This window comes from Dermacentor albipictus, chromosome 2 (genome assembly GCF_038994185.2).
Source record: "Dermacentor albipictus isolate Rhodes 1998 colony chromosome 2, USDA_Dalb.pri_finalv2, whole genome shotgun sequence".
NCBI classification, from domain to species: Eukaryota; Metazoa; Arthropoda; class Arachnida; order Ixodida; family Ixodidae; genus Dermacentor; species Dermacentor albipictus.
Window position 1 is genome coordinate 59,112,148 of NC_091822.1, and position 27,135 is coordinate 59,139,282.

At 46.6% G+C, this 27,135-nt stretch overlaps 1 protein-coding gene across 2 annotated transcripts in view; it reads right to left on the bottom strand.

Moving 5' to 3' along the window:
- LOC139055422 (monocarboxylate transporter 2-like) overlaps positions 1-27,135 on the bottom strand; it is a 42,161-nt gene that overhangs the window by 4,793 nt on the left and 10,233 nt on the right. For both annotated transcript variants that reach the window (XR_011511741.1, XM_070532885.1), the window contains one exon: positions 6,944-7,090. Coding sequence is in view for 1 of the 2 variants with exons in the window: in XM_070532885.1 (XP_070388986.1) it covers positions 6,944-7,090 (147 nt within the window). In the remaining variant the exon portion in view is untranslated. The remainder of the gene's footprint in view (positions 1-6,943; positions 7,091-27,135) is intronic.

Sequence of the window (27,135 nt, forward strand, 5' to 3'; positions counted from 1 at the left end):
TCTGACCCTGATGTGCGGAAAACTAACAAATTAAGTGTTGCGTGATTGCCTTGCCCCCAAGAATTCAGAGGGCCTGTTTGGAAACGGTGTCTTCTTCATATGCTCATGGTGTCCACAAATTATATTTTAGCCGAGCCCGCTCAATCAAGAGGAAGCCTAATTTCTGCTGATCCCACTGTTTGCGCACCCTCAGCGTGCTGGGCGTTCCGGGACTATTCTGGCACGCAGTAGTGCGCTACAGGGCCCCCATTTTAGCCGGGAATCCGTGAGCTGGACGAATGGCAAAGCGCGGATGTTGGTGGTGCGAAACCCACGCGGCGAGTAGGAATGGCATGGTGGGAAGGGAATTTGACAGCAGAAATGGTTAATGAATCAGTCCAAGTAGGCAGGCTTCAGACGGTCGACGGAGACCGTATGTTCGCGGCCGTTGATGAGCGATAGAAAGTTTTTACCTGCTTGCTTGAGTACATTAAACGGCCATCATACAGGGGCCGTAAGAGAGGACGCAAGGCGTCATGCCGCCCAAAGACGAGCACGCAGTAATCAAGGCCCGGGTATACGTATACGTCATTGTTGGAAACAGGTGTACTTGGAAACGTCAGCAGGTACGCTGGAGGCGTTCAAATGACGTGGTCGAACATGGTTAACTGCGAGCTGAGGCAGTGGCAACGGAACAAGGTTTAGATAGTAATGAACCAAAGTTCCGAGTCCTGCGACGAGAACTCCGGGAGCTTGAGAGTGGAGACCTCGGGATCGCGTGCTCGTGGCGCTGGCGGCAGTGCTTGATCGAGAAAATCCGATAGAAGGCGGACTGCGAAGGCTCAGTGGTAGGCCCGGCGAACCGGCTGAGGCACCCGGAGCTGAGAGCGAAAGCGCGAAGTCTGGACTCACCAATTTGTGGGTGAAGAAAAACCAGACAGACGCTGGTGCCTTGTGTCCAGAATTCATATTTTAGTGGAGCCCACTCAACGAGGCTTAAGCCTGATTGCGCCGATTCCACAACTCGAGCACCGTCAGCGTAATGGGCGTGTCGACGTTGTCTTTCGTGTGCAGACCATTGTGACACGTAGTAGTGCCCTACACGTACATATTTCTATATATTTTTGCAAGGAATCGTGCCGTACATGTCGTAATGCATTCCATTATGACACGTTATTTGTGGCGACATTCATTATCATATCTTCTTATTTTGACTTAGGCCAGCGCATTACTTATGTGATTTAATTATACTTGTCGCCAATTTCCCTGGCACCGTCTATTCTGCCAGGGATTGTTTTCCTTATTCCTGCCCATAAAACGATTATGGAGGCAATAGCTGGTATCCCAATCTTTGGTGACAACAAATTCGTCAGCAGTCATTCCAAATGTGCATTACGCTCGGTTTAAGGAACGCTAACGCAAGAATGCATGATACAGCCTCAATCATTTGGCGGTAGTGTTTAAAATCAGCAGCCAGTAGGCGTCTGGAACCATAGAGATATAATGCGTCCTCTAGAGGAAAAACAGGGCGAAACAAGTGGCAACCATCAGAATGCCACCCTGTTGCTACCACTCAGTTTTGTAAAACCAACAATAACCAAAGATGTAAAATGCAACGTTTACATACGTACGTATGTACAGAGAGTAAGGTCTATTCCGTACATTTTCAAGAAAATTCGATGACTATTATTAAATAGCGGTGTGAGACCTACTGCACGTGAAAGCGCGCGTTCGCATGCGCGTGAACTCGGAGGCGCGCTACCATAATGAGGCTCATGATTGCTTTCATTACGGCTCTCGTATGAATCGCATGTTGTCGCCACAGCCTGCGCACCTGCTCAGAGGACCAACATGGCGGCTCCATTGAGGTTACCAATATTATTGCATGGGCGCTATAGGGAGCTTTTCCATTAGAGTTGGTTATATTATTCCTGTCTGGTGCTGCGAGTTGTGTTCTTACATAGAGTTATATGCATTTATTTAAGCAGTACCTATTTAATAGTTTTAATGAATAATGTTGCAGCAGCATCAACATTGTGTTCATCTCTCCGTAGATCTATACGAAAAAAACACGAAGCATGGTTGAAGAATAAGGGAAAGCGTTCGACATCAGGTTCTGTTCTTTTTCTGTCGTGCTGCCATTTAGATTCAAACCACATGCGATAGTACCTATGTTATTATGTGGGTAGTCCTCTATCTCACATACATAAACGGGTCCCACATCGCTAGCTAGTAGCAAGTAGTACTTAGCAGTAGCTAGAAGTAGGCCGGAGGACCGGCCGAAACGTCAGTAAGAACGCATATGCCTTAACGTTCGTCTTTTTTCATTTTCGAGCTATATATATATATATATATATATATATATATATATATATATATATATATATATATATATATATATATATATATCGGCGATGCATTAGCATGGCGGCATGACGTTTACAGTATGACGCCGACGCAGTGGCGATCGATACTGACGTTACTGACTTCACTTTACTACGATGATTTTACTGACCGGTGATGAGAATGGTAAAACGACAGCGTGGCGACGACGACGATGACGTGATAATTGCATAGCAGGCGTCGGATGGGAATGACGAGGATGCAGGGACCACGGCGGCATCCTGACCACACGCTCATAACTAGTGGACAAAGGTATTACACAACTGGTTTCCCGCTAACGTAAGGCCGGTCGAGGGTCGAGGCTGGACCAGGTTGCGCGCGACCTCACCAACCGCGCTTTCTCTGTAAGGAGCGCCGACTCCCATCCTCCCTACGGCCACAGAGATGCTCCCGCTATTGACAGTGAGGTTACGAAATTTTTATGCACGTCTAAAAGGGTCTTTCCGTCCCCTCACCCCGAGTTAAATAGAGCACAAGCCATTTCCCTCCTGCAGCCCGGCGCATATCCGTATCTGGCCGTTCTACACGAAGTTCACCCCGACGTATGTCGCGACGACGCCTGCCGTCCTGCCGGCAGGCCTGCGGCCTAGCACACATTCTCCGAATGCAGATTTATTTCGATAGGCGTAGCAGATCGGCGTAGCCTTCTGGTAGCTGGTCGGAAATCGCGGCAGCTTGCAACGAAGGTTAAAATATTCGCACGACCGCAACATTCATGCGGGGACGGATTACCAGGGAAGCTGCTTACGCTCCATACATGAGCTGCGTACATGCATACGTAAGGAACTCACACATTTTTTTTTATGCGAAGCATACTAGCCGCACAACCACGCTCTTCCTTCCTGCGCAGCGCGCGGCCGCGTAGCTACCATACGACGTCATAACAGCTGCAAAGCGGACGCTTAAGCTTCGCCTTCAAAAGTGGAACGTGACAGCGTTCCCGTCGACCCGCCAAGGGGTGTAAGACAATGGGCTACGGCGTAGCGACTACGCGCCCCGCATCGGACGCGGTGAGCGTCGAGCAACGCAGCGTTCGGCGCGACAACGAAATGTGCGCCTGAGCAAGCGACGCACGCCTGAGCCTGAAACAGCTTGTTTTTAAGGCAACACCGCGTTCACTAGAGGCGCTTTTGTACCGCTTTGAAGCATCGAATGGTAACGTCTCCGTCTCACACTCCGGAGACCCTGGTTCGATTCCCACCCAGCCCATCTTGCAAGTTGTTTTTTATTCATGAGGTGCCTGCTGGGATTTATCGCTCACGGCCAACGCCGCAGACACCGACGCCGACGACACCGGCTTTTCTGCGACACGAGCTCCTTAACGCTGTCGCGTTAAAATAAAGGCTAGTATGCTTCACATCCTGGGCTTAACCTTAGCTAAGCCACAGCCATTTTTATGCGAAGCATATTACGAGGGCTCAACCCAGCTCCTCAGGCGCGGCGGTGACCATGAAATCACGTGACACCGTGACGTCACGACAGAGGAGAAGTGGCTTTGGCTCAACTCTTGCAAGACGGGCTGGGTGGGAATCGAACCAGGGTCTCCGGAGTGTGGGACGGAGACGCTACCACTGAGCCACGAGTACAACGCTTCAAAGCGGTACAAAAGCGCCTCTAGTGAACGCGGTGTTGCCTTAGAAACGCGCTGTTTCTAAGGCGTGCGTCTCTTGCTCAGGCGCACATTTCGTTGCCGCGCCGAACGCTGCTTTGCTCGACGCTCACCGCGTCCAATGCGGGGCGCGTAGTCGCTGCCCTGTAGCCCATTGTCTTACACCCCTTGGCGGGTCGACGGGAACGCTGTCGCGTTCCACTCTTGAAGGCGAAGAAGTAATGCATGAGTTGTTTCTTCGTCTAGCCGAACCAAATATAGCCAAGCAACAGCAGTTCACCAGGCTAAACAGTGGTTCAACAACTAAAATAAAGGCTAGTATGCTTCGCATCCTGGGCTTAACCTTACCTAAGCCACAGCCATTTTTTTCTTTACGGCACCACACTACACCGACACAAGCGTCGCCGTGGTCTCCGCACTTTCTATGCTTCTGCCGCAAGAGCTGCTGCCGCCGCGCCGGCACCTTCGACGCACGTGACGTTATAACCACAGAAGCGCAGGCCACATGCACCGGCGCCATCGCAACACCCTTTCCACTCGTCCCTACCGGTCTCCATTGCTACAGCGCTGTCGCCACACTCTTTTCCCTCACCCCTATCCGTCTCGCCACCGTCTTTCCCCTTTTCCCAACCTGCTTCCACTCAAGTAGCACCACAGAAGCGCAGGCCGTGTGCAAAGGCGCCGTCACCGTACTCTTCCACCCTCTGCCCCCAGTGACCGGCAGCGTGCGCATTCATGCCCACGATACGGACGCAAGCCACCTAGGTAGTAGGGAACCCTATCAAGGCACGCATGCGGGGGATGCATACGAGAGCTAGAGATAGACAGCTTCGCCGGGCGGATAGTTCGCATCGTTCTCGTGAAAACGACCTGAAGATACTTGCAACAATTTGACTTGGGTGAGTTGGTTCATCTTGAGTAAAACTTGAAGCTGCGCGAATACGACGAAGACACCAATCGAAAATAACGCAAAACAGTGGGCAGTACAGCGCTCGTTCTGTTTTCTGTTCGATTGCTCTCTTCGTCTTTTTCACACTGCTTTAAGTTTTACTCAGGATGTCTGGCTGCGAAGACCTGTAGTGCGTGTTGCCAAAAATGAAGCTCTTATGTAGCCAATCTTCCAGCTTACACTGGATCCGTCCTGTGTGTGCCGTGCAGGCTAGTTACTTTTTTTTTATTATGCGCAAATAAATCCATGTTACCTAGCAGCTTTAAGTGATCAAGTGCCAGAGCGATTGGTGGACAGGCATGTTCTATTCCTTCCGGAGCCGGGCACCCTTCGCCAATTCAGAAAAAAAGGTTGTTCTGTTCGCAGTATTGATGTACCTTTAACGCATTCACGTAGCTCTGACAAGACGCGTTTTCGCAGTTTTGTGATGTCGCCTGACAGAAAGGCGATATGTGTGCAGCCCGAAGACTCTTGACAGTAGCTGAGGGATAATAGCGAGAAAATATGTAGAATTAGAAGTATCCTTCTTATGATCATCTTTCACGCACGTGAATAACCGTGACAGGGCAGTGTTTTGACAACTAAATACAAGTACTGTACATTTCATGCCCAAAGGTGTACCTGGCCCGGCGACCAGTTAATGTGACGTGACATCGTGAGCAGCTTCGGCCATAACATGCTAATCGACAACACTTCGCACAATTATTGTGTCATACATTTTGACCCAAGGTCCAAAACCAACTTGTTCATGTGTTCATTTTAATACCGAAGCACACCTTTTCTCGATTTGCAGATGCTGTGGAAGGCTATCAGTACGGAAAGCAATATTGCTACGAAAATGATTGGGGGTACTGTAACAACCCCGTCAGGTGAAAGTCAAAAGCTGTCCACGATGGCGTCTCTCGTAGACGCTGCGCCACGCTGAGAAAGCTTTAGCTCGGACCTCGTATCTAAACACATGAAAATTGAGAAATCGTTTTCCTCGGCAACCACAGCACCCAATTTGATTAGCTTTGTTGCATTTAAAGGAAATATTTAGAATATAGTTATTGTTGGTTGCGAATTTTATAGTTATGTCTTATATGTTTTATTACAGTTAGCACAAATCACTTATCTTCAGAAAACGGAACTACCCGTAACCTGGCAATAAAAAATGATATCACAATTTTCTCAACTGCGCCTAAAAGTACATATAAAGCGGACGAAATCGATATATTATGCATCGGCTGTCAAAAATACCACTAATTCGGGAATAGAACTGCCGCGAAACTCTTGTAAACAATGTAGGAAATTCAGAAATTCATGTAATATATAAATGGATGTATCAAATTTGTCCGCTTTGGATGCTCTCATGGATGCAGTTGAGAGAACTTCGATATCTACTCTAATTGCAGAGCTGCGAATTTGTAAGCTTCGTGCTTCTTTTTCAAGCTTATCAATATTTGACAATTTCTTTTAAGTCATCCAGCACTAACTTGAAATTCTGCTTCTCATATTCACTAGAAAGTAGGATCTTATTTCAAATGCAATAAATTCCATTAAAATAGGCCCAGTGGGTATCTCAGACAAACGTTTCTGCGTTTTACATCTATTTGAATAGGGGACATCGAAGTTAGGCCCTCGCTAAAGCTGCTTCGAAGTGCTTCCGACGACTATCCTAGCCAGTTGACTTCCCAGCATTAAAAATGAAGAAAAAAAATACCGTGGTTGCTTTTAGGAAGCTTCTGAAAAGCCCAAAATCAATTGCCGCTGCGTTAGCCTCGTCGTGAATAACTTCTCTTGGGATGAGAAGCAATTTCCAGCCGACGGTCGGCCACTCTTTATCACGAACACTGATAACGCCGGCGCGACAAGCATTGTCGTGAAGCTCAATGCAGAAGGGTAGCACGGAGTCACACACGCTAGTTTGCAAAGTTCAAAATGCACGGTTTGTTATAAGAAGTCAGTCCCTCCTTAAACTTGCAGCTACTGAATCACACAGTAGTAAAGACGGCTGTTCTCACCTGCCAGGAAAACTACTGCTCCCATCACCATTATCGGCCAAGAGCCTTCGGTCCTGTTCACCTGGAATGTCTCCAGTGTGGCGACAAAGAGGAATCCCGCCGAACGCCGCCCGGCCATGGCGAAGAAGGAGGAGAAAGCGCAGGCACCTATATGGAATACAATATAAATGATTTCAGAGACATTGAAGTACTTCACTTTTAGGACATCTTATTTTACAAAGCTCATTTGCCCAACCTTGCCATAGTTCAGAAATAATGAGGTATGCGAACTACGTGTCATGCAACGCCACTAGAAAAGGCCAGCGACAATGGCAGCCGACACCCACAAGGAGAAGTACTTCAGGGTTTTGTTGTGCCCACAGGGTTCGACGAGATTTGCATGGCGCGCGCTGCTTTGCCAGGACGATTGTTCCCAAAATAAATTTGAATATCGTGCCCCTGTACGCCTGTGCCCGTTTGAATAACGGGTGAGCAACCGGCGGCCATGTCGTTTCAACCCATGAGCTCCCGCAGCCGAGGCGAACATGAATGGGCTACAAAATCGCATATTGACTCTAAGCAGCAATACAGTTCCAGGCTTAATTTTGCGGACGTAATACGTTCGCGACGCTATTCGGTCTACTTCCCGTTGCGGAAGCTCGCGCTTGTGTGCCATAAGTGTGCCAAGGAAACCACTGTCCGTACAGCCATTTCAGAGGCTGCAAAACACATCGCTATTATTGACAGCCTACCCGCAAAAACTCGCCTCATCGACATTGTTTCATACGCTTTTGTGGGCATCATTCGATCAGCCGCAACCTTGAGATTTTGTCTCACTGCAGGGATTTCGGTGAACATCCGGTACCTGGTTGCCGAACGGGATCCTGGTATTTGATCGGCCCAAGCAATTATTTCTGCGATATCACACGACCCAGAGCAGACAACAACCCCATGCATGGTTTCTTCACCCTATTGCGTAGACATCAACACCGACGAGCTAGTTACAAAGGGAAACGATCCAAATGAGGAGTTTTTTTTCGAAATGGGTCAAATCCACGTAAACGGAAGTTGAGAAAAAAGCAAAAATTTGTTACCGGACCTAAATGCAACGCTATCAAAGCTATTATATGATATGCTTTACATGTCAGCTAGGGCAAGTTTACGACCACAAGTAATGAAAAATTATGCGGCAAATATGCCCAATATTAGGGTGAGAACTTTGGATTTGGCTCGTATTGAATTGAAACGCTGGATTTTAGGCGGTATTGCTATGAAAACTTTATTAAAATTGGCTTTCGAGAATGGCATCATGTAATCTTGACAGAAAAGCTATAATAACATTGGCAGCAGGGCACTGCATTTTGCATTTGATGATGATGATGATGATGTCCTTGATGAGTGTGGCGCTTACCCACTCGCGGGGATTGGTCAAGAGTCGGCCAGACTTTGCTTATGTGTTCAGAAAATGGAGGTAAAAATCTAAAATTTTTGTTACATGAATTTAGGCGAGGGAAAATTGAAATGGTTCAGTAGATTGTCATGCTACGTAGAGGGAAAAAAAATAATTGTCTATAATATATCAATGAGGCAATAGAGGAGGAATGAATAGAATAATACGGTCATCAATGAAATCGGTTTGATTCAATAATAAATTTTTCTTAGGCGAAGCACACATTCCTGTGTGAGTGCCCAAGCTCAGACGCTCCGAAAGACAGTAGTACCGGAGTGTTCAATGGCAGGCCAAGCTGTCGCACTGTAATTTCTAAACTCATTTTCCTCATGGTGGAGAAACGCCGGCATTCCAGTAGGTAGTGCTCAATCGTATCTAATTGGCAACGGCGCATTCTTGCATTTACGGTGGTTATGCGGCTTCTTTTCACTTCGTCGTCGACGTCTAGGGATAGATTTTCGCCGATCTCTTCATTGCCATCCGAATCCATGAACAACAATATCAGAAAAGCGAAGAACTCGCGAAAACACGAACGAAACACTCCGAGCTGTCAGGTGGGAACCAACTCCTTGGCGGGAACTGACAAGGAGGCTGCCATGGCTGCATGACGTCACGCCAAAAGTGCTCTCCTATTGGGTAAATGGATTTGGCTCATTTTGATCCGTGCAACAGCTGGATCTGGCTCAATTTCGATACGAAATACGATCTGCGAACACGTTCGCCTGGCGTTATTTGACTCATTTCGTTGCAACGGGTTTTCTATGAGAAAGTTGCCTAGTTTTTCTTGTCATTACCGTTTTATCTGACCTAGTTTCGGTTTGTGGATTTGGCTCATTTCGAAAAAAAACTCCTCAAATGACCTTCCACCAGCTCTAAACAAAATAACAAGACAAATTTAATCAGCATCTCTCTCTCTCTCTCTCTCTCTCTCTCTATATATATATATATATATATATATATATATATATATATATATATATATATATATATATATACACACACACGTGTGTGTGTGTGTCTTGAAGCTTGACACATTTTATCATGGCACTCAGTTTTGCCATTTTAACTGGCGCGGCCCCAGAGGTTGGTTTGCATTTTGTGGTGAATGGACGTGCTTTTCAGGGCTCCGTGGCGGCGACGAAATCAGAAGTTATTGTGCATGCTTTGAGCTGGCTTCTGTTTTTGATTTGCTGAATTTTTTGACGTTAAATAGTAATTGGGTGGTTTTCTTTTTTTCTTTGTCTCTCGTATTTCGGGTGAGCGGGTGTGTTTCGTGTACATTTGGCTTTGCAGGATGGTTAGAGCGTCCTTTCGCGCCACGTGCTTGTACACGTGCAGCCGGGTGTGGCGTTGAGTGTTGGTAGTCTTTAAATGGTAGCTTGGAAGTGGCAAGACTAATAGCTATTAGTTGTTTGACTGTGTGCGTTTTGGGAGAAAAGTGAGAGCGTGGCCGCGTGGTTGAGCGCGTGCGAAAGAATGTCATACTTTCGGTCTCCGCGGCATTGATTGCTTTTCAAACATTGGTGAGAGGTGCTTTGCGGCATTTTGAGGATTTGGATCCTATGCGTATCGGTTTTTCCTACAAGGCACGTGCTCTGCATTGATATAGTAGTATAGTATTTGCATCAGTAGTAGCATTATTATAGTATTATAGTATTTGCAAAAAGCCGTGCAATACATGGCGAGAGAGCCGGGAAAGCAGGCAGTGCTCGGGTGGTCCCTCAAGGCAGATGAGAAGACGGATGAGAATGGATGTGGGCGTAGAATGCACCGGCACACAATGTGATGTCCGTACTAGGCTGCAGGAAATGGAGGCCTTCCAGGTAGAGCTTGTCAAACAGGTGGAAGAGCTCAAAATGAGCTAAACAGGGAGCGCGATGCACGAAAGGTAATTGAAAAGAGACTTGAAGCAGCCGGCGAAAAGCTGAACAGGGCCACCATTGTGAATGAGAATGTGCATGGCAATGGAACACAGACCTCCGAAGCGACCGGAGAGGGAGTGTCAGCAAAGTACGCAGAATGCGTGCAGTATGATCAAGAATTACCTGGAAAGAGCGACACCTATACTGAGGCCGCCAGGCGGAAAAAGCAGGAGCCCAGGGACAATGCCCCTTGTCGAGTCCGAATCACACGGAAAAAGACAAATGGAAGCAAGGACAGGTAGGAGAGAGTGAAAGGGTGATTATCGCCGGCGACTCAAACCTGGCTGGATGCTCAAAAGCAATTGTGGAGAGGGTGAAAGGCGATAAAAGAGTGGTGGTAGGGACATTTCCAGGGCGGACACTAAATTCTGTCATGGAGCGAGCAAAAGAAAAGCTCGCGGAAAATGCCCACGTGCGCAACCTTGTCATAGTCGCAGCTGGGCTAAATGACGTCCTAAACGGGAAATGGACAGGACTAGCCAGTGCTTGGCGAAGGGGGTGAACGACTTGCGCGAGCTATCCCCTCAGGTGCAGATCGTGGTGTACACGGTACCGGAGGTGCCTGCGCGTGGCAGTCACGTACAGTCGCCCAAATCTTTAACTGGTGTGCGGGAGCGGCGACTTTTCCGGGCGTCAGCGCCGTATGACGCGGCGAGGCTGGAAACAGCCTAGTAGACGATGGGCCCAGCTGAGCGCGCTTTGTCCGCATGCGCTTAGCCTCAGACTGTTTCCAGCCTCGCCCCGTCAAACGGCGCTGACGCACGGAAAAGTCGTCGCTCCCGCACACCAGTTAAAGATTTGAGCGCCTGCACAAAGAGCCGTAGTGGCTGGAACTGAGGCGATATGGATAATGAGCCGAGAGAAAGGCTTCGAGGTTGTCGAAGTAAACAGGGAAGTGAGAAGGTGTGGTGGTTTTAAACGAGACGGGATCAACTTCAATTACAGGGTGGCACAAGAAGTGGGCTGGCGACTTGGCGGTGGCACTGCTGCTTCTTTAGGGGGCACGCGGGCGCTCAGGAGGCTAGAGTAGGTAGTAATGAAGAAGGGCCCCTACGGGAACCTGACAAGAGCATCGTCGTCGATAACTGAAAAAGGACGAAAGCAAGAAAGAGAGCTCACCATGCAATAGGCTACATTAACATTCACGGTGGCAGAAGACAGGAAAAGTGAGCAGAGATTGAGGAGCAGTTAAACAGTGAACAAATGAGGGTCTATGCGGTTACACAAATGCACCTTAGAGACTCAGAAGAGCAGCCAGTTATAGAGAATTATATTTTTGGGAAGGGTGCAGCAGAACTAAGTTGGAAAGAAAGAGAGCGGGAGTCGGAATGCTCATTCATCAGGGAGCCAAATGGAAAAGAGTAAGTTCCCAATGTCAAGGGCATCTTTGGTTATCAAATACAATGAGTGGGAAAGAAACTTGGCTGGGCGTAACGTATTTGTGGACCGGAAATGACTGCACAGAGAAAAATAAAGAGTTAGTCGAATGCATGGTGCTGAAGTTGTCCTATTAGGTGAGATCAATGCCCACATACAGGATTAAGATGGCTATACCGACAACAATGGAAAGTCAATGCCAGACATTTGTGAGCAACATAACCTCGTTATCGTGAATACAGGGCCTAAGTGTAAAGTACAGATCACGTGGGAAGTGGGAAACCGGCAATGGTCCATTGATTATTGTCTGATGAGGGAAGGAATTCATCATAAGTGGAGAGAAATGGTCATCAATGGGGAAGGGCTTAGCAGCATAGGAACTGAGCATAAAAGCATCATTTTGAAAATAGGATATGTAGTTGGGAAAGAGAGCAAGGAGCGCAAAATACCCAGGCCAAATTTTAACGCTAAACAAATAGCAAATATAGTCACTAGAGTCGAGGAAGAACTTGGCGAATGGCCAAGTAAAAACGGGGAATATGGTGAGCTTCTCAGTGTAATAACGACAGAAATATGGATAGATAAACAAAATGTTCGTTGGAAAGCAAAAAAGAAACCGAAAAGCTGGTGGAACAGGGAGATACGAGAAGCGATCGCCGAACGACAAAAAGCATCCCGAGAGCACAGGCAGGCAAAGAAGGCACAGTTGCAGCAGGATGAAGTAGCCAGCAAATGGGAAATATACCGGCAGAAAAAGTCTATGGTTCAAATACTGGTGCAAGCAAAATTGAAAGGTAAAAGTGAACGTTGGTTGTCAGAAATACGTGAGAAAATTAAGGCCGATCATAGAATATTTTGGAACCACATAAATCTATTAGGCAGGAAGTCAACAATAAAACATGTCCTAGACAAAGATGAAAACAGACTGGACGGAGAAGCGTCAATAAATTACATCCGAAAAATAATAGCCAAATCTTTCCAAGCTAATGACGAGGTTGCACCTGAAGGATAAAACGAGCATGAAAGCGACCCAAGTGAAAAAGGAGCTGGTGGTGACAAAATTCAACTGGATGAAAGCGGAAGATAAAACTCCTAAGCGCGCAGCCATTGGCCTCGACGAGGTTCTCGTTAGGCTGATTAATAAACTGGGACCAAAAAGTAAGGAAGCTCTCGTGAAAGCAGTGGAAAAAAAGTTTTAAAGATACACGAATACCAGGCAGTTGGCGACGAAGTAGAATGAACCTAATTTATAAAGGTAAGGGCGAGAGACAGAATTAACTCGTATAGACCGTTGACCATTACATCGGTAATATACAGGCTAGCAGCGAAGGCAATCAAATTAAAGCTTCAAGCGTGGGCAGAGAATACTGGCATTTTGGGAGAGCTTCAGAAAGGTTTCAGAATAGGTAGATGTTTGGATGATAACTTGTTTGTTCTTACTCAGTGTAATGAAATGTCAAAAGTAGAAAGCAGACCGTTGTATGTGGCCTTTTTACACATTACAGGAGCCTATGACAACGTAGACCGCAACTTTTTGTGGGATATTCTGGAAGGGGAAGTCTTCGGTAACGATTGTCTATAGCTTCTGTGAGAAATTTACCTAGAAAATACTGTTTGCGGTGAATAGGAAGGGATGATGAGCGAAGAGAAAATTCATATCAACAATGGACTGAGGCAGGGGTGCCCTTTATCTCCGCTGCTGTTTATGATGTACATGGTGAGGATGGAGCGGGCGTCAGAAGGAAGTAATATCGGGTTTAATCTCTCATACAAACAGGCGGGTACAGTAGTAGAGCAGCAGCTACCAGGTTTATTTTATGCGGACGACATTGTGTTGCTTGCTAACAAGCAAAGTTATTTCCAACTTCTGGCTGATGTCTGTGGACAGGAAAGCAACAATTGAGGTTTGAAGTTTAGTGTTAGAAAATCAGGTGTTATGGTATTCAATGAAAACAGTGAACAGGCAGTATAGATAAAGGGCCAGGAAATACCAGAAAATATGGAAACACAGGAAGAAACAATAACAGTGAAGGGGAAGAGAATTTCGGCCATAATGAAGCACAGAGCGCTATCGGGATACAATAGGTACGAGGTCCTCCGAAGTATGTGGAAAGATTAAATGGTTCCAGGACTTTCTTGAAAATGCGGTTGTTTGCTTTAAGTGAGGTTTACAATCCGGACTCGACGGTAACCAAAGGTCAGTGAGTCGCCTCGCATTGGGCGCTCAAGGGAAGACTACAAATGAAGCTGTGCAGGCTGATATGGCCTGGACTAGTTTTGAAGTGAGGGAAGCTCGCAGTAAAATTGAGTATGAAGAACGGTTGAGGAATATGGAAGAAAGCAAATGGGCTGGAAGAGTCTTCAGGTATCTGTACAGGAAAAACATTCATTCACAGTCGAGGAAAAGAACCAGGAAGATTACCAGCAAGTATGCGGCCTGTAAGGTGGGCAACACAGCAACAAAGAAGGTCAAGCGGAAAGACAGAGGCTGGAATAATCTCATGGGTGGCGGCAATGGAAAAGAAACCTGCCATGAATAACTACTTAATAGGAAAAAAATGGATGTGGCTTAGGTAAGGTTAAGCCCAGGATGCGAAGCATACTAGCCTTTATTTTAGTTGTTGAACCACTGTTTAGCCTGGTGAACTGCTGTTGCTTGGCTATATTTGGTTCGGCTAGACGAAGAAACAACTCATGCGTTATTCTGCTTCGCCTTCAAGAGTGGAACGCGACAGCATTCCCGTCGACCCGCCAAGAGGTGTAAGACAATGGGCTACGGCGCAGCGACTACGCGCCCCGCATTGGACGCGGTGAGCGTCGAGCAACGCAGCGTTCGGCGCGGCAACGAAATGTGCGCATCGTACTCGTGGCTCAGTGGTAGCGTCTCCGTCTCACACTCCGGAGACCCTGGTTCGATTCCCACCCAGCCCATCTTGCAAGAGTTGAGCCAAAGCCACCTAGAAAATCAGTCTCTGTAGCACGCCGCAACTTTCGCTTCTCATTCCAACGAGCAGCTCTGTCTCCAGGAGGCATCTCACCTCGTGAGTGTCAAGCAGAGGCAAGCGCAGCTGCTCATATACCGCCGCGACGCCGCGAGCGACGGCGCGAGTTGGAGGCCCGTTTTTCCTCTGTCGTGACGTCACGGTGTCACGTGGTATTGAAGGCGACACCGCCGCGCCTGAGGAGCTGGGTTGAGCTCTCGTAATATGCTTCGCATAAAAACGAAATCAGGAAAGAAACCTTTTATGATAACTCAAAGGGAGCTCATAACATATTGAAGCGAGATCGGGATGCCTTAGGACACGCACCTATAAAGCGATATATAAGAAGGAAGAAGAAGCATGAGCTTGCTGCGGTAAAGCTAGGGAAACTATGGAGCCTGTTTTATTAGAATGTGAAGACGTCTACCCAGCGGTCGATTTGGGCACCACTGACCTTCTTGAAGCCCTTGGGTTCAGCGGGAGCAGTGGTAAAGTAAACATGTCCGCAATAGGCATTAGTAGGGAGTTTTAGTGTTGGGGACGCAAGCGGCTTGCGTACGCAAGAACTAGGGGCGACGTTACTGCGCATGCGCAGACCACCACGTCTACTTGCGTCCTTGGGTTGTTGGAGCGGCCGAAAACATCGCTGCCCCTAAGAGGTCACGTTACCCACGTGACTCTGGCGGTGTAGGAGAACTTACGAGTAGCTAGCGGGTAGATAATCTAATAAATCTTTCGCCAAGTGTCGACAGACGTCGTTTTTATGTGTATTAGAGAGGTTTAGCGTGTCTGGTATTCGAATAAACGCAGTTGGGGTGTTGGGGCGGAGCCATAAACGGGTGCGTCCTGCTTAGTGCATCCACCTGGCGGCGCAAAGCTCAAATCGACAAAAGCAGCTAATATTGCTGTAACCAAGTCTATACTACTTCGCTGCTGGTGTAAATTATCGGCACTGGCTTAATTGTGTTGCTGCCAAAAATTTATACCCGCAGGAAAGTAAAATACACTTGGTTACTGCAATATTAGCTGTTTTTGTCTGTTTGAGCTTTGCGCCAACAGGTGGCAGCACCATGCAGGCCGCTCTAGTTCATGGCTCCGCCCCAACGCCCCAGCCTGCGTTTACCCGATTACCGGACGCTGTAAACCTCTCTATTAACTGCTTCTAATAAAAAGAGTTTAATGTACTTTACTTCATATGCTTAATTTCATATTTTATAACATGATAACGCAGCAACGATCAGACGTTGGTGGTGCTGCGAGCACATGCGACCTCATTGCGGTTTGCTTTTGGGGCCGCTAACCTATAACACGTTTCTGCTTGCGTACGCAAACGCAAACGCACCCAAGCGCTTGGGGCCCCAACGCCTTGCGTCCCCAATACTAAAACTCTCTAATAAGAGGCGATTGGAGGTTTGGTGGAAGAAAAGTAGGCTAACAACAAAAGACGGAGACACACAAAAGCACAGTTCGCAATAGGGGTTCAGAAAATTTGGGTGGGGTCGTTCATAGCGTTTTTTTCCCACTTTTTTATTGTTTAACCTAGTTAGGAAATTCGGCAGTATTATAGCAAGAGCTTGGTGGTGCAACCCACCGCCCCGTTCCAAAAGCGACGCTCATAACATCCATCCACCCATCGCGCATCAGCACCGGTATATTGCGGATGAGATTATTTTCCCGTCTTCAGATGTCAGGGTCATGTCACGGTGTGCACGCCGCACTGACGGCGACCGATGATAGTGTAATCTTGTGTACGCCGTGCGGAGAGGAATAGTGCTGACTTTTCTGTATTAATGATCCAAAACCCTGGCACCCCGTAAGGTAGCTCTCAGTATATTTCGTGTGGTGCGCCGATGCCAGTTATCGTAGTTATGGCCGTTCGCGCTTTCTTTGTCCCGGCTCATGAAAAGCCCCTGGTAACCTCGCGGTGCTCGCTTTGGATCACAGTGCGCGGAAGAACTTGTTGAAGGTTGTGCTATCACGTGCTGCAGTTCATCTGCAATTCAACGCTGTTTACGCTGGAAGCACCATACACCGACTGTCCTTCCCCTGGTACCTGCGCGATGTGGCAGCACCTGTGTCACGGAGAAGCGTTTACCGAGCATGCCTAGAAAGGTAAGTCCGGGGCGTGCGCACATTCTTGTAGTTCGTGAAGTGTGCATTTCTGTACGGATAACAAAATGATTAGTAAAGTGACCAAAATTATTAATGTGCTGTTCGAATGTTCGTTCTTTTCGCAGGGCACATTTAGCGAACCGTTTGATGAAAATTGCCCTAAAGTGTGACGTTGCCAAAACCTATCGATTATTTGCTTTCTGCTATGAAGTTTCCTCTAGCCGGGGACTGTTGTATTTGAATGGGCGCAAAAATTCAAGCAGGCAAAGTAACTATTTGTGTGCGTAATTTTTCAGCGAGAAATCGTATCGCCATTTCTAGAGGTACGTCGATGTGCGGTTTTCACAGCAAACGGCTGCGCGAGATGGCACCCGATTGCTGGGTCTGACGCATGGCCAGGTTTTAGCTTGCATGCAAGTTGTTTTATTTATATATTGTAGAGCCTGCATTTCTTTTGTTGGGTGTCGTGTGTTTTCGTGTATTTGTAAAGGCTCCCAATTTCACAGAGAAGCCGATATTTCAACAGCAGTATTTCTTTTTAATGGAAAAAAAATTGTTTTCTAACCTGAAAAAGAGGGAATCTATTCTTTTTCGATGCATCGTCTTTTGGGGCAGGGCGTTGTTGCACAGCATAAATAAATTAGGTTTTCGAACGCTTATCATGTGTTAAGGACTTTTCTGCTTGTGCAATTGGCATTCGACTTTGTACAGAAGTGAGTTTGTTTGAAGCTTTTGATAGTAGATTCATGTTTGCTCCAGTTCCATTTATATGCTAGCCGCCTGTGATATATTAATCGGGTATTTGTGCAACCATACAGCTTCATGTAGCTGTTTGTACCAGACTTTTCACAATGTCACGAGTTTACAGTTTCAGCAGGGTTTACAGTAAACTGAACATTTCTTGTTTAGGGATGTCACGATTGTGTGAGCCAGAGGAATCGCTACGCCACTTGGGAGCCGGCGGCACTTCTGCAGGGTGAACAGCACGTGAAAGTCTGATCTGCATGCTGCGACAAGGTGTGTGCAAGACGGTCACTGCCACTCATATCAGCTGTGGGTTTTCTTGGTATAACTCACACCGGGCGACTAGGTGGCGCCACCCTGTTTATCTGGCCGCATATCATGCTCCGTTTTCACCTGTCCCTGGCCCGGTCAAGGGCCTTGCCCGCCCCTGGGTTTACTCTTCATCTTTTCACGAAGACGTGCCCGACAAGTAGACACCATTCACATCCCGGTCTGACGCCAGGCTGGCCCTACTGGCCCCTCCGAATCTCCGAAGCGGTGCGGCGCCGCGCTAACCCTAACTCGCCGCGCCTGTACCTCTGGAATGAAGCGTATCACGAAGACCCTGCAGCCGACCCCCACCAATGTCCCACTGGACTCCGCCTCTACCGCCGCCGGTGCCACTGGGCCCACTCTCTCAATGCTCAATGCTACTAGCGACGCGAACATCAACCGGCTGCGTTCCGTCACTCCGCGCACGCCACGGCCACATTCAACGCTGTGAGCAACGCTGTGAGATCTGACTCGACAGCCGCGTCGCAGTCGGCGTTCGTCGCCTCAATGCCTCCTACGACCAAGCTCCACGCTGTCAGCGACGCCAAGAGTCTCGGACCCCTAACCGTGTCGCAGCCAGCAGCGTTCACCGTCGCCGCCACAGATGCCGCCGCGTCTGTTACAAAAACCTTGGCGCCTGTTGCAAAGACCTGCAATCAGACATCTGAATCGCAGCTGACCGCGCTTATTGCAGCCGCCTCCACCGGATCCACCACTTCTGCCATGCTGGGCGGTGCAAACTCTATGGCTACCGATGACATTCCCAAGGTTCGAGGTGCGTTTCTGTCGCCCCTACCTCCTTGACCACCGTGCATTCGGCTGACGAGTCGTCGGCGGCGAGGGATTTCACGACGTCCCCGGACAACCACCATAATACGCCATCATTGGAAAGCGGCTGGAACACCGTCAGTACCAACCGTAAACCTGCCTCCGCCGCCCGCCCTCGCACCGAGCTCATCTCAGTTGGGATCCAACTTCCACCCGGTACCCTCACTCCCAAGTTGCCTCTTTACGACTTGCTCGCCGCCATCATCTACGCCGCACATCTCTCCTCCAAAACCAGTGCAGAGATCCCCCTTCAGGTCAAGCCAGCTCAGAGCCTTGTATTTCTAAAAACACAGTCCCCTCTCACAGCCCAACTCCTACTCTCCCTCACGCATCTTCAGCTCCACGAAGCCAATCACCGTCAAAACATATGGCCCCCATCCTCCCATTTCATGCATCGGCGTCATTCATAACGTCGGCAGTCACTTTACGCCTGCTCAGCTCATGCATGACCTTGAATGCTCGTTGATAGCTTTCGAACTGGAATTTATAGGCATAACAGAGACTTGGCTAAGCAAAGACGTCAAAGACTTCGAAATTACTCCCCCAAACTACGTCATTATTCGCAAAGACCGGCCGACACGAGGCGGTGGCGTTGCTATTTTGATAAAAAGAGAAATTCCGTACGTTAAGTTGCCTGACGTTGAGGGGGTTGAGGCTGTATTTAGCAAAATTTGCTTTGCCAATACCACCTTCATTGTTGGATGCATTTACCGCAGTCCTTCTACTGATCTGAATGTATTGCAATCATTGCACGTGTATATGCAGCAGCATGTGAAGGGGACCAAGCTCATATTACTAGGCGACTTTAATCTCCCCGATATCAACTGGCACACACTGCATCACCGTTCACCTTGAGCAGATATTCTTTTCCACGTTATGCTCTCTTTTAGCCTAACCCAGATAATAACTGAACCCACCCGTGTACAAGGATCCAGTTCTAACATTTTAGACCTAGTATATTTAGGCAATTATTTGCCCACGAATAACGCTGATGATACAAGCATCATTGATACACTGTTATTTCAACTATCGTCATTCAATCAACTCGCACATGATGGAAACACAGACATAGAAATTTTATGGCACGAATTTAAGTCCATTGTGTCATATTGCTTCAGTGACTACGTCCCCTTGAAAACTAAGAAAACTCATAAACATAATCCCTGGATAACTCGGACCGTTATTCATGCAAAAAGGAAAGTTCGCCGAATCAGAAGAAACAAAAAATCCCATCCCTCACAACGAACTGCTCAACAATTAACTTACGCCGCGGACGATTTGAAAACAAAAATTAAGAAGGCCAAATCACACTATTTTACACACACTTCCTAACGTTATAAAGAATGCTCCCGCAAAATTCTGGCAGTATTTAAACCCTAAAAAACGACATGAAAGACCGACATCTCTTGCGGATAACAAAAACGCTGCGACTTCTTTGAATAATTATTTCTGCACCATTTTTACATCTGATAACGGAGAACTACCAGGAATAACCTCCGGCACTGGTTTTAAGATGGAACCATTAATTATAACAGAAACAGGAGTACTAAACCTTTTACTAAATCTCGCCATAAAAAAGAACCAGGGCCTGATAACATCCATAACATATTCCTTCATCGATATACCGAGTGGATGGAAAAATTCCTAATCCTCCTTTTTAACAAATCACTATCCACCTGCACCCAAAAACTGCCATAATAACACCAATACACAAATCAGGAAATAAGTCTGATCCTTCAAACTACAGACCCATATCATTAACCAGCACAGTATGCAAGTTATTGGAACATATTATTTCAAAACACGTAAATGCTTATCTAGAACTACATGATATCTTAACCCCTTGTCGGCACGGCTTTCGCAAAGGCCTTTCTACTATTACGCAATTAATTGAATTAACACATGACATATAGCATTGATAACCAGAAACAAATAGACCTCATATTTTTAGACTTTTCGAAGTCATTTGACCGCGTGTCACACACTAAACTTCTTGCAAAACTAGAACTAACATTGGGAAGTGGCCCTATCCTTGATTGGATTAAAAACTATCTTAGTAATCACACACAATTTGTTGAAATTAACAATGAGAGGTCCGCGACAACTGACGTTACATCAGGAGTACCCAAAGGAAGTGTCTTAGCCCCAGTATTATTCTTAATCTTTATTGATGACTTACCAGCATATGCTTCACGAAATATCACACTTTTTGCAGATGACTGCATTCTTTTCCAGGAAATTAACTGCCTTGATGACCATAGAACTTTAAATAACGCCATAACAGCAGTTTCCCAGTGGTGCAAGGACTGGCAGATGGATATCAATCTAAATAAGTCCGTTCTATTATCTATAACGAAAAAAAAAACATACATCAGCCTTCCAGAACACCTTTAACAACATTCCTCTTGCATCTTTTCATGAGCATAAGTACCTTCGGTGGGACACTAACATCTGACTTCAGGTGGGATCCTCACGTTAACAATATCGCATCAACCACAATAAGATAGCTATTTTTCATTAACAGATGCCTTAAACGAGCACCATCTGAAACAAAGTTACTCGCATATAAAACACTTATAAGACCTGTTCTAGAATACGCCAACACCGTTTGGTTCCCGTTTACTAACAAGCTGACTAAAACTTGAAGGGGTACAGCGAAAAGCGCTGAGATACGTATATAATGAACACTCCATCACAGGCTCACCAACAGCATTACTGAAACGGGCAGAACTTTTAACCATGCATAACCGAGCCAAGCTTGCTAGACTAAAGATCATGTATCAGTTAATACGCAATCAACTTAAACTGCCTGTTATGATCAGTGGCGTAGCCAGAAATTATGTTCGGGGGGGGGGGGGGGGGGCTACGCCACTGACCCAATATATATATATATATATAGCTGCACGTTGCAGCTCAGCCTCCTCCATAAGAGGAAGCTTTAGCTCGGGTGCTCCTATTCAAGTACATGTAGAAGGGGAATTCGTTTTTCCCTGCAACCACTTCACCAAATTTGGGGAGGTTTGATTTAGGTGATCAATTATTTATTAAAAATTGGCCAAAATTGAAAAATTTCACAGAACGAAACTATCAAGTTTAAAACTCCGTGACTCAACAATGAAAAGTGATATCACAATTCTGTGAATTGCATCTAATAGTACATCTACAGTGGGCAAAATAGATATGCTACACATGAATCTAAAAATTTAGTATTGTGGAAATACGGGTTTTGCAGAACCCTTGTACACAACGTAACCAATTCTCGTAAGATACAAATTGACACAGCAAACTTGTCCGCTTTGACTGTTATAATAAATGCCGTTTACAGAACCACAATATCTGTTCTTCATGCATAGCTATTAGTTTGTAAACGTCGTGCTTCTATTTTTCCAAACTTTAGAATTTTTCAAAATATTTTAAACAATATTCAGGCCCTAAATCGAAGTTCTGTTTCCAACAGACACTGGGATTTAACGTTCTCTCTCAAATGCAACCAATTTCAATAAAAGCGATTAGCAGGATTATCTCAGAAAAGCGCTTCTGCATTTTACAAGTATTTGAATAGGCCGCGTCGGATTGGGCCGAGTTAAAGCTTCCTCTTAAACAATTTATCGAGGGATCAAATACATTAATAATAACTGCATTGTCATTGCCAAAGATGCTGAAAACGAATTCTTGAAAGCTACGCACTGTAAATACAGGTACAATATGTATTTTTCATAAAATATTATACTCGTATGTGCCAAAAATTGTGCCCAACATAACTGACGTCAATGCTTCCATGTTTTTTGTCTATTTATTAAGTAAAGAAAATGTTACAGGAACTTTAGAAATATATCAGTTCGAAACCAGGAAACCAGTGCATGCCGCTGATATGAAAAATTAAAAGGCAATGAACTGAACATGTTGAGGACAAATATGTTAATGAAACTTTCAAGTTCAAGAACCGTGCTTACTTTCTTGTATATATGCAATGGCCAGTGAAAAATCTCAATGACGCTGTCGTTTGTTCCAATGTATTACGCAGGAGAAGCTGTCCCTTGTCGTGTATCGTGAGTAATTGCACCCAAGTTATAGTCGCGACAGAGAGCACGTATAAAAAGCAGGAGTTCTGCAAGATATATGAGGGCAAGTCAAATGACTGAGCCAACAACGGGGTACTTTATTTAAAAGTAGTCTTCATGAGAATTTAGACATTTGTCCTATTGACTAACGAGTCGCATGATTCCCGTCTTATAAAACTCCTTGGGTTGCTGCTTCAAAAAGTCTGTATCTGGTTCCCTTGAGTTGTTTTTCGGTTGCCCCAAAATGTAGAAGTCGCAAGGTGACAGGTCTGAACTGTATGGCGGATGTTGCAGCGTCTCCCACTTGAACTTTGCCAGTTTTGTATTAACCACATAAGTGACGTGGGGACAGGCATTGTCGTGGAACAAGATGACCCCATTCGTCAATTTGGTGATTGCACGATGGTTTTCGCCCGGTCTTGGAATGTCTTTGCAATGTCCTTTGAACCGTTTGCTCCAACGCTTCACAGTGGCCAATGAAATTAAGTGTTCAACGTACACGGCAGTCATATGGTGATTAATTTCTGTTTTGGAAACACCTTCAGCTGTAAAAAACTTCGCGACACCGAGCTGTTCAACTTTTGAAGTGTCCATTATATGGCGCAACCATATTCAACCCAGTGTATGAGAGCATTAAAGAACATTTATCTTCACACCTACGTGTCACTTTTGTAAATGAGACATGCCGTTCTCCTACGCGCATGCCTCGCAGATAATGAACCGAACCATTATTTCGCGGTTAGGGTAGGCTCACGTTCATTTGGCTCGCCCTCGTACATTAGAAATGCAAAGGTACAATGGGATATACAAATGCGAAAATACGAATGATAAAGGACAAAAAAGTGTCACTGGAAACAAAGTTCACTGCATGTATACACATCTCGCAAAAAGATATTTAAGTATACGTATAAGTCTCCAATGAGTCTATGTATGTAAGAAGAAGTAACTGTTTATAATGTGTCCAACAAGGCAAATAAACATGTTGCACAATCATAGATTCACAGAATCCTAGACTCCGCCCCATTCCATCCACTCCCCCCGATGTATTGCGCGCGACGGAAGGCGGCGCGCTTGCCCCCCGCTTTTCTCCTTTGCGCACACAGGACTGAGCCACCATCGTCGGCTCACCCATTCAACCTCCCCTCCTACGCTTTCACTCGCACCTACAGCATGCAGCGCGTGGTCACGATGTTATTACCTTGGACTTTATACGAAACATAAGGGAGACGGCGGCGGCAGGAATGCGCCTGGAGTGTCCATATAATTGCTTTCGCAATAATATAATAAACGTATCCGGCAACTGAAGCGTCCCGTCGCCCATAACTTTCCGCAAAAGAAGTATCAAAATCGAACTTTCACCATGCGACAATTCGCTGCGCCGCAACAGTGTATTTTTTTGTGTGAGGTGGAGACACCGAAATGAAAAAAAAACGCATAGGAAAGTATGTTGGCCAGAATCGAAAGCCTACTTCGGACACCTAATGGGGCTAATAAAGGAGGCTACACCTAAAGGAATACTGAAGAAAACATGAGACGCTTGGTCCACTGAGAACCATACGCATACTGCTCAGTATCCTACAGCGGCGAAACAAGACTTTCCGGAAAGGTTCCGCTCAAGGAATGCGGTGCAATCCTTCGAGTCCCCACAGTGATGGCGGCGAGCGACCATTGTTTTTTTTTTCTCGTCTGCTAGCCAGAAAGCGTCCAAAACCCAGTCCGGTGAAAATCCACTCGGCCAGAGCAAACCGAACGCGCACCGAAGTGCACCGCACGGTGGTCGGGGCCATACGAGAAAAACGTATGCGCTCTGGCTGGCTCTGGCAGCCCGCAGGTAGGGTAGCGAGAACAAAAAAAATTTGAAGAGGCTCAATGTGTCCTCGCGAATAAAAGTCAAAGTAGAAAAAATAAATAAGAACGTAGTTACTTTGGCTGTCTTTAGTGTCTTGACATGGAGGTTCTGGCGTAGGTTAAAAAAAAATGTTGATATTTTTTATGTGACATGACGGCACAAATGAACCACCCCAACGCTTCGTCTCATTGGACCTCGCTGCCTGCTTTGTCAACTCGTCTGCTAGTGTGCAGATTTGGCTTGTCTCGTTGTATGTTCCGATGTAAGACTTTAGAAAAGTCAATAGACATTTGGCGTCAAATGTTTATAACAACATTAAGCCCACAAAGTTCCGCAATTGAAAATCTAAAGCACAACTTTGGAAATGTCAATGCGCCTTTCACATCAAGAGCTTATGAGATTTATACCCATACAGTTTCGCAATTGATATCCATGCGCTCCATAGATTCCGTGGCCTCAGTGAGATGCCGCGGCGAGCCCGCTGACCATTAAAGCGCCCTTGAAACTTTGTGCTCGGATGGGGCTCCTTGGCGTTATGTGACTCCCGGTGTATGGGCGTTGCCACGAAATCCAGCCCGAGTTTGCAATCTTCGCGGTTAAATGTCTTTTCGAGCGTCAAAAAGACGTTCTAGACGAAATCCAGAGTGATTTCCGGCGCTGGGGGTCGCTTTGGTAGGCAGTGCATGGACAGCACGAAAAAATTTCGGGGGGGGGGGGCTGAAGCCCCATAAGCCCCCCCCACCCCCCCCTGGCTACGCCCCTGGTTATGAAATACATGTCAACGTCCTCGAATAGATTACCTCGTCATAAACACACACACACATTAAGCGAATTTTCATTCCCCAATGATATTTTCAAATACTCATTTTTTTCCAAGGGCGACACGTGAATAGAATAATCTTAACACAAGTATCACTGACAACTCATCCTTAGATACGTTTGGTACCCTGGTTGCGGATCAACTATACGCATTACAGCTATAATTCTTCTCATTATTTACGTAGTTACTTCTTGCCTTGTGATTTTAACGGTGTTTGTGCTTGACTATAATTACGACAATGATGCAATACATTTATTTTTTGTTGGCATTATTGTAACCTTGATTGTTGCGTGACTGTTATCACCTCAATACTGACGCTGTAACTAGTTCCTGCAACTGCAATTATTGTTGTCATAACCTCTCAATTATTCTCTTGGATAATCACGTAATCAAATTGTTATATGCCCAAATGTTTTATTGTAGAAGATTTAGTAAGTAACACCTTATACCATGTTCCTATGTATCACATACAGCCCTTCCTGTTACAATCCCTGATGGGATTCACAGTATGAATAAATGAAATGAAAATGAAATGAATCATTGACGACCGATATCCTCGCTGCTCGTATGATGGACAGCACTGGTTCAGTGCTCATAACCTTCGCAGGCACCGTCATACCACACTTCCACACTTCGTGTATTTTAAACACGTCGCTTTCCGATGCCACCCTCATAAGCCTATGCCCCCCACATGTACCTGATGTCTTCCTCTGGGACACCATGCTCACCAATGCCCTCAGCACGACGTTCCGGCCAAGTGCCGCGGCTGTGCTGCTCCTCTACCCGCAGATCCTACCGCGCACGTGTGTGCCCAACCATGGTGTATTCATTGCCAAGTAAACACACATCTCTCTCCTGACCCCACTTGCCCCTTCATCCTTGCTAAACAACGCGAGTGTGCCAAAGCAGCGTTTCTCCATCGCACAGCTTTGGACCGAGTCACGCAGCCCCCCCCTTCCTCCGCCTCTTTCGCTAATCATGCATCTCCTTCACCTACGGCTCCATCACCTCCGGGCTCTTACGCCGCTACAGTGAAAGGGCCCTTGGTGCCAGCGTCCCTTCCTTCACTACTATATCCTCCCCCTCCCTGATTGACGAGAACCGCTCATTCGATCTCCAGCTCACAATGCTGGAGCGTCACCAGCGCGAACCACAGCGAATCTCCCAAGGTTTACAACAGCAAATCCACGCATTGACACAAACCCTCCAGAGAACCACCTGCTCTCATACATCCCAGCTTACCAAGCTAAATGAGAATCTGGCCACTTTTATCACCCCGTCCTCTAATGCCCAGGTCCACCCATTGGCTGACCTGGTTGAAACCACCACCAACGCACACCACACTCGCTTGCTTTAGCTCGAAACTTCGCTTGTCCAGATCCTCACCACCATCCAAGCCCAATCTAAGCAATTGGAATCCTTCGCTTCTATGTTGGGCTCCCTCCAGGAGTCACTCCCCCAGGACAAAAAGAAGGAACGTGTCCCCGGAAACTATTCTACCTCTAACCTATCGTAGGTGGTGTGTGGAAAGGACTTCGAGATTGTGCAGGGGAACTGTCAAAACCTTCGCCACAATAAGACTCCCCCTCCACCAGCATCTTTTCATCCGCCCCACTCTGCCTCATTTTCTCCTTCTCCAGGAGACGCGGACGGCCCGCACCGTCCCAGGTTACCGCGCCTACCATGCCACGACGGGCACGCCACTTGCGTCCATTTATGAACGCAGCGACGTCCTCATCGAGCCACTTGACAACCCC